General features: G+C 42.3%; 1 protein-coding gene across 4 annotated transcripts; it reads right to left on the minus strand.

Moving 5' to 3' along the window:
• Positions 1–754: 754 nt before the first annotated feature.
• Positions 755–8,819, minus strand: LOC125751361 (acidic leucine-rich nuclear phosphoprotein 32 family member A-like). 4 transcript variants are annotated; one of them, XM_049030056.1, is made up of 8 exons: positions 8,646–8,819; positions 6,084–6,412; positions 3,092–3,241; positions 2,886–3,008; positions 2,566–2,773; positions 2,346–2,461; positions 1,942–1,984; positions 755–1,798 (listed from the first exon to the last, which is right to left on the minus strand). In XM_049030056.1, the coding sequence occupies exons 2-8, from the start codon at positions 6,135–6,137 to the stop codon at positions 1,737–1,739; spliced, it is 756 nt and encodes a 251-aa protein (XP_048886013.1). In that variant the 5' UTR covers positions 6,138–6,412; positions 8,646–8,819; the 3' UTR covers positions 755–1,736. The 4 variants fall into 4 exon arrangements, with proteins under 4 accessions (XP_048886013.1, XP_048886012.1, XP_048886014.1 ...); XM_049030055.1 differs by lacking the exon at positions 8,646–8,819 and adding an exon at positions 8,473–8,633; XM_049030057.1 differs by lacking the exons at positions 6,084–6,412; positions 8,646–8,819 and adding an exon at positions 5,046–6,049.
• Positions 8,820–16,887: the final 8,068 nt, after the last annotated feature.

Consider the following 16,887-nt stretch of genomic DNA (forward strand, 5'->3'; position numbering starts at 1 on the left):
AGTAACGTTGTTCTTCCACCTGGTGGCGGACTTCCATGCCTTTTCCTTCTCACGCCGTTGAATATCATGTGCTGCACACTTACACATTGGACAAGTCAGGAAGGGAAGCTTGTGAATTCGGTCCAAATCCTTTATATTTTCATATACTATTACCTAAATTAATTAACGGTTTGAAAAAAAATTATTACATGTTCAAAAATACCACCGTCCACCTCGTATTAACTTAGCACTGGTATCGATTCCAGCTACATTTCGCGCTTTTAAACTTATTGCTATAAAAAATACGGAATGCTCAGTAGCCCGGTCTAGTCTGCGAATACCCAACAAATCCGCTTTTCCAATAAAATTGTGCGGGATAGAGTTTTGGAACGAAGACTTGGGGAAGGAGAGCTAATGGTTTTTTAAATAAAAATAAATTTAGAAGAAATCAGGGTGGTGCTATAAGGCGAACACGATGCACTTAGAAGTGTATTTGAAGACCCGCGGAAGCACAAGCTTCGCCGCTCACTGCGAATGGCGTCCCACCACTAAACCGAATCTAAGTCGAGATCCAAATCAAAGTCACCTGCGCCTAAAACGGCCCGCACGCGAAATGCTAGCACGATGAATTAACGCCGTGTGAATGACGCGTCCTGCAGAGTAACACCAGCAAACTATTTCAGGCGTGTAGTGATTAGTGCTGCACACCGTCGTGTCTGAAGGGCTCCTTCACAATATCAGCGTCGCGGTCAAGAAACCCAAACGAGCTACAAAATCGTATTAAAATATTTATTAAAACTGGGTGACATGACAGAACTAAGGGGTTGACCTTTAATTTTGCCTTTGTACAAATTACATAAAGTTGATTAATTACTCAAGGAATATGCGTAGTCCCGATACAACCCCGAAAACGGAATATTTGTCGAATATTCGTGAACAATCCTAGTTGTAACGGGAAAACTAATACAGCAGAACACGGTGCTTTTTCTGCATCTGTCATTCTGTATTGTATACTGTAGTTTACGCAACACCAGCATTTTCAACTTTTATTTTTCCTTACAATTTGGTACAACAAACTAACCATGAGAATGTCTGCCATTATCAAAAAAGGTATAAGAGATTTGGTCACTATTTACAAAGAACACGTAATGTCCGAACTATCCAAGCAGGAGGAAAAAAATGATCGGCATTCTGATGATGGCAGACATTTGATACAGAACATACAGAAAGTAATCACATTGAGACATTATGTGCATGTTCAAACTGACAGAATGATGCATTCTTCTCCATGCCCTAACACCACACACGCACACACAAACATACTGATCACATAAGCACATTGTACAATAAGGGGGCAAAAGGTAGGTCTGTATAAGCAATTCTTGAAAACCAGTAGTCAACATTTAAAAAAAAAAAAAAAAAAAAAAAAAAAAAAAACCAGAGTCACACGTGCTCTCTAAAAGGTTTTTGGTATCTTCATTTCTTTAAACAATTCAGCAACCTGTGTACACAACTAGGCAGACAGTAAGGGGAGCTTGCAATCATTTCATTACTGTCTCTTTAGATAGTTACTAAATTTTTTCTGCAGTTTAAACAAAAAGTTGAACAGCAAAGGGGGGGGGGGGAAGTGTGTCCATTCTCTCCCACACCAAACCTAGTCAACACCACCTAATCCCGATACAATGTGACATCAGGACAAACATGAGGGAAATACAGGTTTAAAACAGTCAGATCAGAATATGCCAAACGGGGCAGGATTAATCCTCATCTTCCCCTTCCTCATCCGCTTCTCTTTTTCTTTTCTGACCCCTCTCCTCCTCTGGGGGGGGAAACAAACAAATTCCAGTGATCACTCCTCTGGGCAAAGTGTTATTTAACCTTCTTTCTCCAAAACATTCCCACTTATGTTAAATCCATTTCTCACACTAGATTTTCACTCAAAATGTCACTACAGCATCTTACCATAATCACCTTCTTCCTCACCATCATTTAAGTCCTCTTCCTCCTGAGGAAGAAGATAGGAATGTGAGTGTTACAGAAATGTTTGTCCATGTAGTCATGACTGACGAGTGTTTCTGGTGCTGCCAAAATTTGAATTCAAAAACAAGTCTGGTTAGGAAAATTGTAAAATTGCTACTAAGCATAAGTATCACCCTGGCACCCAACCACATGTTGCCACTTCTACATGCACCAAAACACTGCCAAGTAGCCATCATTCAATTTTTTTTAACCCAGAAAAAAAAATTTCTGGCTCAGTTCATTTGCAATCAGACATGCCTTCAGTCACTGTAAATGCATGCATCCAACACCACAAAGCAACCCTAAATAACTGCTTCACTCATATCTATACAAGCCATCATTCTCACTTCTCCGCTAACGTCATCCTCCTCCTCCACTTCTTCATCCTCGTCTTCTTCTTCACACTCCTCCTCATCCTCCTCTCCAGGAGCAACATCGTCGTCATACTCATCATCCTCTACCTCTGCAGCAAAACAGAATATCTTAAGCATACTTCCATCAATTGCAAGAGTTGTCCCAACCCATCTTGACAATAGGAACGCTACAGCACCCCCATCTTTAACATACCATCTTCTTCCTCCTCCTCCTCATCGTCATCATCCAGACCCTCAGCGTACGCCTCTGTGTCAGAGTCTGGCGCCTCTTTATCTTCTTTATCATAACCGTCCAGGTACGTCAGCTGAGGGAGAAGCTTGAACACATTTTCTCTGTAGTCATTCAGGTTTGTCACCTCACAGTTGAACAAGTCTAAACTTTTTAGACCTTCCAGCTTTTTCTGTCAGGAGAATAATGGGGGGGGGGGGGGGGGTGCACATAAGAAAGTGCTGTTTGACACTTTCCATATCACACTGTTAGACCATTCCAGTATTAAAGACATTATTCCTCACCAGAGGTTCTATTGTGCTGAGGTCTTTGATTTTGTTGCCGCTGAGGTTGAGATGTGTGAGATTTGGACATTTCTCTGCTAACACTTCAAGCCCCCCTGAGATTCTGTTATCACTGAGTTCAAGCTGCAAAATAAAGCCGAACCGAAAATTACTGAGGCACCATCTTAATGTTTTGACACCAAGACACCAAATGAGAAGATACCAACCTTCTTAAGCTTGTTTAACCTAGGCAGATTGGCAACTGACGTTAGGCCTACATTGATTGTACTTAAGAATTCCAGTTCTTCAAATTCATCCGTAAGGCCCTCGATTTTACCCTCATTTGAACGGCAGTTGTCTAGAACAAGTTCTTTAACCTGAAAGAAAAGGCATAAAACAATTACAACACTGTCCCCGGCAATGATGCTGCCATATTGCTGCTTACGATCTGGCAGAACCTTCCCAGTCACATCAAAAGTCAAACCGTCAAGAATATTTCAAAAGTAATATCCCAAAGCAATTTCAGTATGGCATAAACTAATAAGACATAAACCAATAAAAGAATGATACTGTAGCATAAAAAAAAACACACTAATGACACATTGGAAAGTGTCCATATGTCCGTGCATAGGCAGGTATAAGGATCCAAAATCATACGTAATCTTACCCCCTAACATTTAATATGACACTTCTCTTAACTACCCTAAAATTAGTTGTATGTCATACCGCCTATGGGGATTATCCCAAGTCAGATGAAAGCAAAAAGTTGTTGCAAACAGCACTCTGTAGTAAATTTGCCCTCGCCCATACTACTCAGCCTCATGAAACCTAATTCTAAAGAGTGGTCTCAATCCCTGCGTTTCATTTTGAAGTATCACTAGAATAAAGCACTGCCCACATGCCAACTTGTTCCCATTTTAAAACGCTGCCCTCAGACGTGACACTGCATTACAAATAATGGTCCCCAGTCAAAATAGAAAGTCGCATCTGTTCCAAACTAGGCTAAACACTGCACACACACATTAAACAACTATTAGACAACATAAAACGCACGCACATGACGCATTAAGATCTGTACCGGCTCCCCCGCCAGGCCGGCTTTTGCATGTGTGGCTCATAGGAAGGAAACACAGCGAGCCCTTCTGCACCCAGTGAGTGCCACGATGACTGATCAATATAAAGTTATGACTACGAAGTCAGCTATTATTAGACGGTTGGGTATCCCCCTCCCCAAACTATTCACGCATACAGCGTGTTAAACTGATACCAAAGTGTAGAGGAAACCGGCCCGTCTTCTAAAAGTAACCTTTCGATGGTCGGCTGCTGTCACCCCCACTCCCAAATAAGTCAACTCCAACCCCACCCCTCCCCCGACAACTTCAGTCCAAAAGGGACGTGCTTTTTTGGCGACACTAAACGGTTCGTCCGGGGAAAAACAAGCGGAGCATTACAAGCGCATCCATTTAGCTGGCGGCCGATAGAAATCAGAGAGCCCAAGCCGCCGAAGCAAACGCTGCAAGTCACCGCTATCGCCATAGCATCCTAATGGATGCAGCCGTCACGTCCAGCGGCTTAAACGGCGTTCGTGCCCTGAGACGCATCACACAGCAGGACACTAAAACGCCGCTGAAGTTTCATACTTGTGCGAATAATTTTTTAACAACACCCCCCCCCATTTTCAAAAATTGACAACGCCACATACAAAATGGCTGACCCCTACCAACGGAGCGCCGACTTTGAACACTGATCACAACCGCGCCCGATACCGGGGGGGTCGTTCCAAGACCTTACGGACAAATTTCAGCGTCATTTTCAACGTTATAAAGACGCATACGCGCGTTCGCGCACTTAGGCGCGCCACGGGAGGGGGCTGCGTGACCGGCGGGCTCCCCGCTAACGTTACACGTCGGCCAGGGCTGCACTGATCCGCGTCACAAAAAAAAATGAACTGGCGAAGCGCCTCGCTGGTCCGTGTCGCTGGAAAACGCCGTGCGGTGGCAGAAAGACCCCGGTATTTTCTGGCAGACCGACCGTATGCCCTTGTTGCTCGGGTAAAATGGCGGCTCGTCTTCGCTCGTCTCCGTGTAAGAAACGGCGCAATTCGCGAGGGTACCCACCTAACGCGGCCGCGGACACACAAAGCGCGGAGAAAAGGCGACAGACGAGTCGCGGGAGACGGACCGGACTTCGCTTTGCCTCAAAGGACGAAGCACCGCCGGACAATGAGCCCATGCGGCGGCCAACGGACGACCTGCGGCGGCGGCACGGAAGTCGGATTCCGGGGCTCACGCTGCCGCCCGCCGACAGACTGCACGAACGGAGGCACGAGCCGCCTTGCGCGTGCAAGAGCGACCGTCCACGGGCGCGTGTGACCGGCCATTTATCCGTGAGCCATTAGTCCTAATTACATTCGCATCGTTCCGAAGACGTCGAGCCGATAACAGCAGCCCATAGCGACTACAGCGGAGCATCTTAAAGCATTACATTTAGCAATGGCAGGAGTAGCATCTAGTTGTTTTAACGCTGTAGACAGTTTTGCAGGTTAATGATTCATTACATACTGGAGTCGATATCGATTATCAACTTCGGCGTAATCTCTCTCTCTTATTGTCCGCTGTAATACTTCCCCAAGAATCGGCAAAATATGTACCAGTTTCAGATTTAATTAGAATATTACTAAGTAGAACTACCGAATATCTTTGTCCCATCCCAAGTTACTCAATAACAAAAGACACTTCGGTCGCACACACTGACGAAACAATCAAGTGAAATGCAGTGTGCAAACTCTGAAATTTTGGAGAAAACTATCAGGACAGTCGATAAAAAGTCCAAGTCATCTGTCAAGAGTGTATTGTTGATGAAGGAAACGGGGCGCGTTCTGGACTACGAAGTTGCAAATATGGCTTCTCACAGATAGTCTTGTTTATTGCTTCTGCAAGTACAGAACACCGCGCTGCTATTGGTACAAACGCAAAATACATAGTGTGCTCGGTAGTTCGCAACCCTTTCAAACTTATGAAACCTTGCTCCAGGACTCGAATTACTACTGTTCTTGGATATTCAGCCTTTGACTAGAAGACTATAAAACTTTCAATGTACATTCAAGAGATCGGAATCAACTTAATTGCACACGCGTGCGCCTCGCTTTTACCAAAATCAAGGGCTGTGGTTAACCATAACGACACTTAAATACAACACAACATAATTTTAGGTTCTTACGTCTGACGGCGTTCGATTTCGCAGTTCTAGGTGAATTCTTTTCTTCATTTCCATCTCGAGGGTGCAACACTATATTAATTTGGCGACAAAGTAGGAACGGGTGGACTTGCAATGCTCTTTACACACAGATAGCTACCAGCTCGCAGCACAGTGAGCCACTGCTCACTCTAACTTGATCCCTCTGGGGGGGCGGGAATGGCCAATGCGATTGTCGTCACTATCGCCCAATCAGAAATGTCGAATAATGTCTCAACTCTTCTCCACATGCACATCCCACGACATGGACCAATTATTTAATTAGGCGGGGCTGCCGTAGTCGTTTCGTTGATCTAAAGAGAACAAATATATAAAGTGTCATATTTGCGGTAAATCACCATTATGATAGTTACGCTATCCACTACTTGTCAGTATAATTAAGGTGATCTGTAAAATTTACGGACTACAATGGTTAGATATTGAATATCACCACTAAAATCAACGAGCACAAATATTAATTTGCCATACATACAACGTGTAAGTTACGGTAGCGGTGAGCTGGATACATTACCTATAGTTTGCAAATTGGAAATAATGACATCATAACATTTGCACATTTGAAGGACGATAGTTTTCATTAACTCGAATAAAAATAATCACTTCACAGATGTTTGTCGTGATCATTTAATCCAGAAGTATTGAGACTACCTAGTATGTTTAACCACACTTTATTTTTGCCCACACGGTACACGTAACGAAGCGAATGCATTTAGTGGTCAGCAAAACAGTTTCAGGCGAACTATGCGCAAATACAAGTTGGTGAACCTGGTGGAGTTGACTAGCCTCAACTCGGTAAAATGTAATCGATAAATCACTATTTCTAGGGTCGGATTTATAAAGATATTATCAGACAATAACGAGGCGAATTGTTTAGTTAAAAAAATGTATATGCACCACCTAAAGATATCCCTGTGCAACATCTACTGCCCTACTTCTCGAAATTGCAGGTAAAACAGCGTAGCGTACTGCCTTCCATAAAGCATGCGTATCATGTTTACTGCCAAAGTTAGCAACGCACTCGCAATTTAACTGGCAGTTGCCAAAATATGTACAGGATACTGACAAACGAGATGGGGGGTGACTGAAGATGACAACGAATATTTCATTTTAAAATCGACCCAGCACTTGCTTAAAAAATGACTATGCCCGTTAGCTGAGCTATCCGGGGGGGGGGGTCACCATTAGACAATACAGCGCCCATCAGCAACGACCCGCCGCACTCCGCCGACACGGCAAACGGCTTCTTGTCTTTCATCTGAGCCCAATGCAAGTAAATACTGCTGCAGTACTGCTTCTGCCTGCACAATTTCGTCACCAAGACGCCTAAAAATAACTCTTGATTCCAAAGGTTTTATTTTTTTAATATTTGTTTTTATATCGTGGTCCGGCTTTCGGAAAGACGACCAGGACAAATTTGAATGCAAGTGTGGCCGAAGTGCGCCATGCAGCGCGAGGGGCGCGTTTCGCAGCTAATGTCAGCTAAACTGACCGTGTACTTCACGGCCGAGGATTTGGGCGGAAAAGCGCGACATAGCCGAAATACCACAAGAAAGAGTTTCGAGAAAAGGTGCTGCTAGTCAACTGGAATTTTAGTTGAACTTCGATTATTTGTGGGTCACACGTGATCTGGCAAGTGAACCACCAATGTTACCGAGAAGCGCCGCTGGACTTGTAACACAGACACACATATATTTGCTTAAAAATATTTGGTGGCTGATATACAAAAAACCGTCCCGATAAACTTGAAATGTAGCAAACAATACAACTACATAGTGTTTAGGAACTACGAATTCCTAAAAAAAATTAGCCTTTATAACAAACCTGGGTGAAAACACCAATAAAAAAATTAACAGAATTGTTATGGGAATTTCAGTCTGGTACCTTCCCTCAACAAAACCCAACATAAAAATGAGTCGTGGCAAGCCGCGGCCTGACTAGCTAAGCTAAGCTAAGCACACCGCCGTCTAAGTTAGTTTCCTCACACGTCACCCGGTTCTCGGCACATGCCGCATTCACGCGGGCGGCGACATCACCACAACCCTTAATCAACCCCGCGGAAACCCAGTAAACACGTTTGATTGACAGAGCCCTGCGCCAATCGTAACCCCGTCTGCGCCGCCGCTACGGCCTTACACAATTCAAATCAACCAATAAAAACACTAGAACAACAGCTTTCGCCTCCATTCGCAGCTGAACCCGCATTCCAACAGTTGAATCAAAAGAGCAACGCGAAAAAAACACATGGTCACCTGACTTCTTATCCGCCATCTTGTCCGCAGTATATTTCAGTTTTAGAACAATAAAACAACATTTAATTTAAATGAACTATATAAAAGAAATGAATTAACATTACCTATCACTCGGGTCATTTCAGTGTTGAGCTCCGCTGCCGCTTTTAAAGGCACGGAAAGTGAGAAGACCAACTGCGTGGCACTAAACTGTTTTCACAAATGCACCGACTGCAAAGAACGCATTGCAATTGTGCCCCTCTCGATTTTATAATTGTCACATAAATTCTGTATTAACCTCGTGACATTTTAGCAGCTGCTGCAAAATTGAGTCTTCGTCTGTCGCTGAGGACAGTATCCAGTCCCCGTCTGCAAGTTAATGTGGAGCCATTTTGGTCCCCTTGCGCAGCGAGGACCATTTTTCCGTGAGGTGTGTCTCACTGGCTGCCCAGTACCGTCGTTGCTGGCTGCGTGCACCGAGTGCGCAACTCTAAATAATGTACGGCGAGAAGCCGAAAGCGGCGCCACCATGCGTCTCTCTCCTCTCCCCTGTAATCTCTCTCTCTCCTCCGCCTCTCTCAATTTATAAACGGAATGAAAAAGACACGCATTTGTCCAACGCCGAGTCCGATAAAACGAGAGAAAGTGCACAGTATGCACACATTTTGTATTACGCTGTATTACGTAACTGGAAGGCTATTTTCTGTCGGATAATTATCTCTGTTCAATATGTACGTTGTTACCGTTGTAATATAATGCGATAAAGCATCAAATATATAACATATTCCATATAAATTATCTGAGAAATCAGTTTTCCACATTTGAATATTACGTCAAGTTACAGCGACTTTAAAATGCTGTTGTAATGATGCATATGATGTTCACTATAACCGCTAGGTACAGAAAATTGTGCGTTTTCCTCCTTCCTGTACTTTTACACAGTATCACGTTATCATTTGTTTTCTTGAACAAGTCGAAATTTCCCTTTCCATTTAAAGATACTAGTAATAATCGTAACAGTAATGATAATGTTCGTTAAATACGTAATTCGTGATAAATCGTTCAAGTGCGCAATGTGAAAAGTACATGAAAGAGTACAATGCAATACACTTGAATTTGTTACAGCGTAACATCACCATCTAGTGGCCGAGTTCTTCATCCATAAATTTATTTTAGGTTATTGCTCTTCGGTAAAAAGCGTACTTCATAATTACGTTATTTCGGTTTTTAATTTTCATATATCTCCCAAGCAGACCATCTGGTTGACTCCCAAAGCGCATCCCACTGGGGCAGATTCAGGACAAGCTGAAGTGATAATAATATCCCCCAGCTGTTTTGGAAATGCCTGGAGATTCCCAGAAGGAGGGAATCTGTGGCCTTGGTTATATAATTACGGTCCGAACTATTCACTGTGCTGCACAGAAGCCCTCAATAGGAAAGTCATTCTGAAGAAGGATACAACTAAATATTAATTCCATATATCAAATTAAGGCCATAATGAGTTATTGTAGGGTGCTCACTGTAATGAATGGCAAAAAGACTATCAGTAAATGTTCACATAGGGAATGATTTTGAATCAAACAAACAGAATAATTTCAGTATTCATGATTCCAAATTCAGTAATCCAAGTGCATTTATTTGATGTCATTAACTGAGAATGAAATCTACAAGGCATTAAAACACTTTATTTAATAAACTCTTAAATCTGTGATATATTCACACTTGACTTATTGATCTGGTTTTATTGTAACTACAACAACAACAACAAATGTATTTTTCTATAGCGCATTATCACAACATTACATTGTCTCAAAGCTCTTTACAGCATCCCCACCCAAAGCCCCCAGTGAGTAAGCCATAGGCGACAGTGGCAAGGAAAAACTCCCAAGAAGGAAGAAACCTTGGGAGGGACCAGACTCAAAGGGGGAGCCCATCCTCCAGGGGCCGGCAGGGAGAGTCAAATAGGAGAGATGTTTAAGTGCCAAGTCACACTGTCCAAATCATAAGATTTGAGACACAACTGGGGAGCAGGGAGGTGATGACAAGCCGGTGCCGACTCTCCTTCCAATCGCCAGGCAACCAGAACAAAGGCAGCGGGTCATACATGGAAGATGACACAGGCAGATGGGCGAGCTGGATGCAGGGACGTCATTGGTAGTGGCGACGTCACATGTAGTAGGGTGTGCTGGACATCTTGATAGATTGAGGTCTCCAGGCAGTTTTCCCCAGGAGGAGTAGGGGAAATAAAATGTACAATTAGTCAAAGTAGGGAGACTATAGGCAGTGCTAACAGTTGGGTGAGTGCAATATGAAGTGCAATGTGCAAGCTCCGGCAGATATGGCTATGGCAGCATAAGTAGGAGGGAGAGGCAAGTGGGAATGCAGGCATGGCAAGTCCCTGAATTGTCAGCACTCCAGTTCCACAAGGAATTCTGAAGCCAGAGTGGCAGCACTGACAGTCCAGTTTATCCAAAGCCAATGGCACCGATCCCCACCCAGCTCTACACCTCACACTATAGGTCTGACTGGGAGTGAGGAGTTAGCTAGAACTAGAACTAGTGTCCCTATGAGCTAAACAGGTGTGTTTTTAGTCTAGACTTGAATATTGAGAGTGAGCCTGAAACCCGCACATCCGGTGGAAGACCATTCCACAGCAGAGGAGCTCTGTAGGAGAAAGCTCTGCAGCCTGCCGTAGCTCTTTCTACCCTGGGTACTAACAGATATCCCATGGCTTGAGAACGAAAGAAGCGTGGAGGGTTGTATGAGGTCAGCAGATCAGGTATTCTGGTGCAAGGCCATTCAGTCCTTTATAGGTTAATAGCAGTATTTTATAGTCAATTCGAGACTTAACTGGCAGTCAATTAAGGGAGGATAAGACCAGTGTAATGCGATCAATTTTTTTAGTGTTTGTTAGAACTCTGGCTGCAGCATTCTGTATCAACTGAAGTTTATGCAAGGATCCAGACGGGCAACCAGATAGAAGGGCATTACAGTAATCCAGTCTGGAACTTACAAAGGCATGTATTAATTTTTCTGCATCGTGAAGTGAGAGCATCTTACGAAGCTTGACTATGTTCCGTAGATGATAAAACGCAGTTCTAGTAATACTTCTTATGTGAGCATCAAAGCATAGATCTGAATCAACAAGAACGCCAAGATTTCTAACCACCATGTTAGGTGGTGTAGGAAGGCTACCAATGTTGAGGTGGTGAAACTTATTTCTTGCAGCCTTGGGACCAATTACCAGAACTTCTGTTTTTTCTGTGTTTAACACAAAGAAATTTTTTGCCATCCAGCACCGGCCGGATATCTAATAGCAGAGGTGTATCATCAGGGTTAACAGATATGTACAACTGTTTATCATCTGCATAACAATGAAACCCAATACCATGTTGTCTAACAATGTTACCAAGAGGTAGCATGTATAGAGTAAACAGTAGCGGGCCCAGGACTGATCCCTGCGGGACACCATATTTAACTTTGGTGGCCTTGGACGATTCATTGTTCACATGGGCATACTGATAGCGGTCAGTTAAATATGAGTGGAACCAAGAGTTAATAATAGTTATTCGCAGTGACATCCAAATGTTCTAGTGTAAGGTCAGGTTACAGGATATGGTGTCTTGATAGCTACTTATGAATTTTACCTCTCTGTTAGTTCTGCTCTATGTCTTGAATGTTATGTCACCCCTGAATTGCATAATTGGTGAAACCAAAATGTAGTTCCAAATGTAAAGAAGCAATTCTTCTGATAGGGACAAATTTATCTTTGATTAAAAAATTAAAAATCTGTAGCTATACAAATATTATTTGCCATTACATCTTCCCTGCCATCTGTCCACTTGTCTTCAAATTGCTCCTTCAAACAGGGTTACACAGCTACATGTTACATTTTATTTCAATAGGTTTTTCTTTTTCTTACTGATAAACGGATGCTGTATTACACAAAAGGACCCCCCCAAATTATTACACACTACACTGGAGTTCTGTTTTTATTCTTGTTTTAAGGATTCGTTCCTCCAATTTAGAACTCGGTACTAACATCCTTTAGCGGCAACGGCAGGATCGAGTCTAGCTGAATAAATCTCTACCAGTTTGTTTAAACAACATTCTTCTGTGACTTTATGGTGATCACTGATAATGTAAACAAATTGATTCAATTTTGACCCCAAGTTACAGAACAACAGTACAAGCAAAAATCATGCAGAACAGACAGGTTCGGAAGGTCCTTTGTCCCTAGGGCCATACAGGTCTTCAACGTCACATCGAAGGGGAGAAGTGTGATGGACTTAAGTGTTTAGGCCTGTATAGCACACTGCCCTCCAGTTATTTTCCTTTGTATTGCAGCAAGGCCATTGCATGTATGTGTGTGTGAATGTCATAGGTCTGTGTGCCTATGTGTATGTATACTGTGTATAAGGTACTGGACACCAAAATTTCCTTTTGGATTAATAAAGTATATCTATCTATCTATCTATCTATCTATCTATCTATCTATCTATCTATCTATCTATCTATCTATCTATCTATCACTTTTCAATTTATTTATATTTCTTTTAATTTTCTTTGTGTTTGGTATGGTTTTCTATGCTTTATCTTTGTGTTCCTGTTCCTGTTTACTCAGCATGTGCCCTCTTTTGGTTCTCCCTGTTCCCCGTGTTCCCTAATGTTGGCCCTCAGTGCTGCCAGTCTTTCTCAGTTCCTGTGTTTGTTAATTGTATTTACGTTGCTTGTTGTCCTGCTCTTTTTTTTCTTGGTAATGACCTTGGCCCTTTGTTACGTGTCATCACCTATGCCTTTAAGTGCCTGTCCTCCTCCTGTCCCTGTGTGTGGCTTCTCCCCCCCCTTCTTGCTCCCAGTTTCGTTCTCCTCCCTGGTTGTGTTCAGTTGATTTTCTTTGTGGTCACTTTCATTTTGCTCTTCCTTTCCCCCATTAGTTCCGACCCCCTGCGATCCCTTTGTTTTGTCGTCTTCCCCGATATGTTCGGCCTTTTTAAAAAACCCCTGTTGTCTTGAGCTGACCACGGAGGGACTCCTTACTCTCCCGCCTTCACCATGTGCTGCTGTAACAGATGCCGTTCTTAGAACTTAAGAAATGTAAGCCTGGCATTAACCAATGTTTACTTATGATTTGTGAAGATAGAGATATCTGTCATGAATTATATGCATTATTTTATTTCACATGCAGCATGGTAAATTGTAAATATGCATATGGTCATTATGTAATATCAGTGCAAGCAGAATCTTATTATGTTCCAAATAAATTTTATTAGTTAAAGAAACAAAAATGTTATGTGTCTTATGTGTTCTGGTTATTTAGTCTGAACTAATATATAGAAAGCAAAATAACTTTTCAAAAAATAATTCCTGTTCAGATGTACTTATATAAATTGGAAACATTTGCATGTATGACCTTAAAATATGGGGTATTTTGAACAACAGATGGTGTTTCACGGCAAAGCAGATCAGAGCCGAGGTTTTAAATGCAATGTGTAACATTTAATCACATGATATTTAAAGTAAAAACATAAAGAAATCAATAAAAATAGATCTGATTAGTGTGAAATCTCATTTACATATATCCTGTAAGTGTTATTAGTGTTGCCAAGGAGGAGCATTGCTGCAGGCAGATACAGGGAGATGCAGGGAGATACAGGGAGATGCAGGGAGATGCAGGGAGATACAGGGAGATACAGGGAGATGCAGGGAGATGCAGGGAGATACAGGGAGATGCAGGGAGATACAGGGAGATGCAGGGAGATGCAGGCAGATGCAGGGAGATACAGGGAGATACAGGGAGATACAGGGAGATGCAGGGAGATGCAGGGAGATGTCAGACGCAGCTGCCCCGACCCGAGGATCCTGTCTTTCTGTCTCCCTGCCCTGCTGAGTTCTCATCCACATCCTCACACACGCACGCACACACACACACACACACACGCAGAACCGACTAAAAGCCTGCACACACACGTTTATATTTTACTATCACAGGCAATGCGTGAACCATGCACTAAGAACGGGTGATACAGTACCACTGAATGGAGGTAAGGTTTTAAATCATTACTGGCATTATTTTTTCCAGTTATTTGTGTTTTACCGGAGTAGGAATTTACCAGAGTAAACTCAGAAGCATAAAGCTTTGCTGTAAACTAATAATTGTCATTGTAGTAGGTTCAGCATAATCAGTCATGGAATACTGGTCTTATGTGCCACAAGGCTTGAGAAGTCAGATGGTGAGTGGTAGGGTTAGGGTTAGGGTTAGGTTAGGGTTAGGTTAGGGTTAGGTTAGGGTTAGGTTAGGGTTAGGTTAGGGTTAGGCGGGGAGGAGGAGGTCTGTGGCTTCCCTGTGTCACGGCCTTGCTTACAGGAAGGTGTCACTGGAAAAATGGAAAGTTACACTGGAGCTGGACAGGTGACCATGAAAGGATATAGAGAGTGTGGGAAATAACTTGTGGTTTGAGAGCATTTGATTGTTCTGGAAGGGATAAAGATAAAGGAAAACATAAAGGCTAAGCTTTCAAGACAAGGTAAATATTTCCTTAAATGTTTGAACATCTGTATGGTTTTACAAAGATAAAGAGTTTTTGTTACCACCTGTTATCTCACACATATGTATTGTTTTCAGATGGTATTTACACTTCTAAGGAAATGTGTTTATGTATATATAATATACATATTATTAATACAGAAATTTATGTACATATAAATCTCCTATGCACACCTTAATCTGCTCATTTTCCAACTTTCCTTCTGGTCAAAGTTGCAGTGTATAAATTGTATATAATATATTTTTTAATAAAACAACCTTTTATTTGTCGTTTTGTTTTGAAATTTAATTTTTTGAACTTAATGAATGCATTAATATGCTTAATGTGTATGTGTCAGAAAGAGCCCTTTTATCATCCACAGTATTATGCAGTATTATGATTATGTGTGTTAAATCTAATCAAAAGGCTTGAGTAAACCATTTAGGCGTTTAATGGACTAGATTAATTAGGGGACGCAAATGATTTGTGAGACACAGTATGCTCGTGCTGCTTCTGACATCTCCATGGTAACATTGGAGACACTTCTCTGTTGTGACAGTCATGCATCGGTGGGCTATTGTTGCAGACCTGAGTATTTCAGGTGTTTCTGACAGCTTCAGAATTCAAAAGCTTAAAGCTATAAATGACCCAAATACAGAAAAATGCATCCTTACATTTATTAATATATGGTTTAGGTTTTAAAAAATAAAAATAAGCCAAAAAAAGTACTGTAAGTCAATTAATGTTTCTGACTTATTTTGTGCCAGTAATTAAAAACATGTAACTTTCTCTACAGCAAAATAGGACTAAATAATGGTAGTCAAATGACTTTTTTTGAAGTCTGACTGTTATGCAGAGATAAAAGGTGTGGAGTTTTTGAAGTACATTTTTTCTATTTGACTTATATATTTAAAATATATATTTAAAAGCTTATTAGTAGGACAATGACCATTTATTTGTAGTTATAAATGAAAATGTAAAAAAAATCAATGTTTTCACGTCACTCTGAACCTATTGTTGGGATCATGTAGAGTTTCATGAAGGTAAAAATTATTCTTGTATGAATGTCAGTTAAGAAAAACAATTATTTTTCCAAAATTATAAGGAATAAATATTAACACGCCTGTAGCTTCCGGGATAGGCTGCAGACCCCCCGCCACCCAGAAGGATAAGCGGTTTGGAAAATGGATGGATGGATGGATGGATGGAAATATTAACAAGCTGCACAGTGGAATGGCTTTTCCGAAGATGGTACAAATTCATCACTTATCCTGGTCCCTAGCAGTGCAGGACACGAGGCTGGGGAACTTCCTGGATGAGACAGCAGTCCATCAGAGAGGACACACACACACACACACGCACACACACAACCCCCTGTTAGCCTAATTACCTGTCTTTAGACTGTAGAAGAAATCCCAATCAGCATGGCGAGACCATGCATGCACCACCCCCACAGTGCGAAGGTGGGATCCAGTACCTCAGCAGTGGCCGTGTGAGGCAGTGAGGATTCCCCCCGAGCCACAGTGTGCTTTATGCTGACATTCTCTCTACTCCTCAAGGGGGTCTAGCTGCAGATGCCTGTAGAGTGGAGCTCCACCGGAAATACGTCACCTCCATCTTTAAGGACGCAGTGGAGCTCCGGTTAGGGTTAGGGTTAAGGTTAGGGTTTATTCGCTGTAACACAGAGTTGAGGTCACGTATTTCCGATGGAGCTCCGCTCTATAGGCTGTTGCAGCTGCACCCTTCTCTTACTCCTTCTGACTACCCAGCCTTCAGTTGGAACATGTCCCATGTGCGTCTAGAGGAGAGCAATCTGCAGACCTTTGCTTCTCTTTCTTTTATTGTTTTGCATGCTTGTCCCCATTGCACAACTTCTCATCTCTTTTTACTGTCATATTATGGTTGTTAACTTTTCCGTAGATGACCCCCCCGGTCTCCCGCTACTTCCACCCTCGGCTGCCTTAAGCAGGAATCTATATATTTCTTTTCCTCAACTGGAATTCCAACTGTTCA

Source organism: Brienomyrus brachyistius, chromosome 11, assembly GCF_023856365.1.
Source record: "Brienomyrus brachyistius isolate T26 chromosome 11, BBRACH_0.4, whole genome shotgun sequence".
NCBI classification, from domain to species: domain Eukaryota; kingdom Metazoa; phylum Chordata; class Actinopteri; order Osteoglossiformes; family Mormyridae; genus Brienomyrus; species Brienomyrus brachyistius.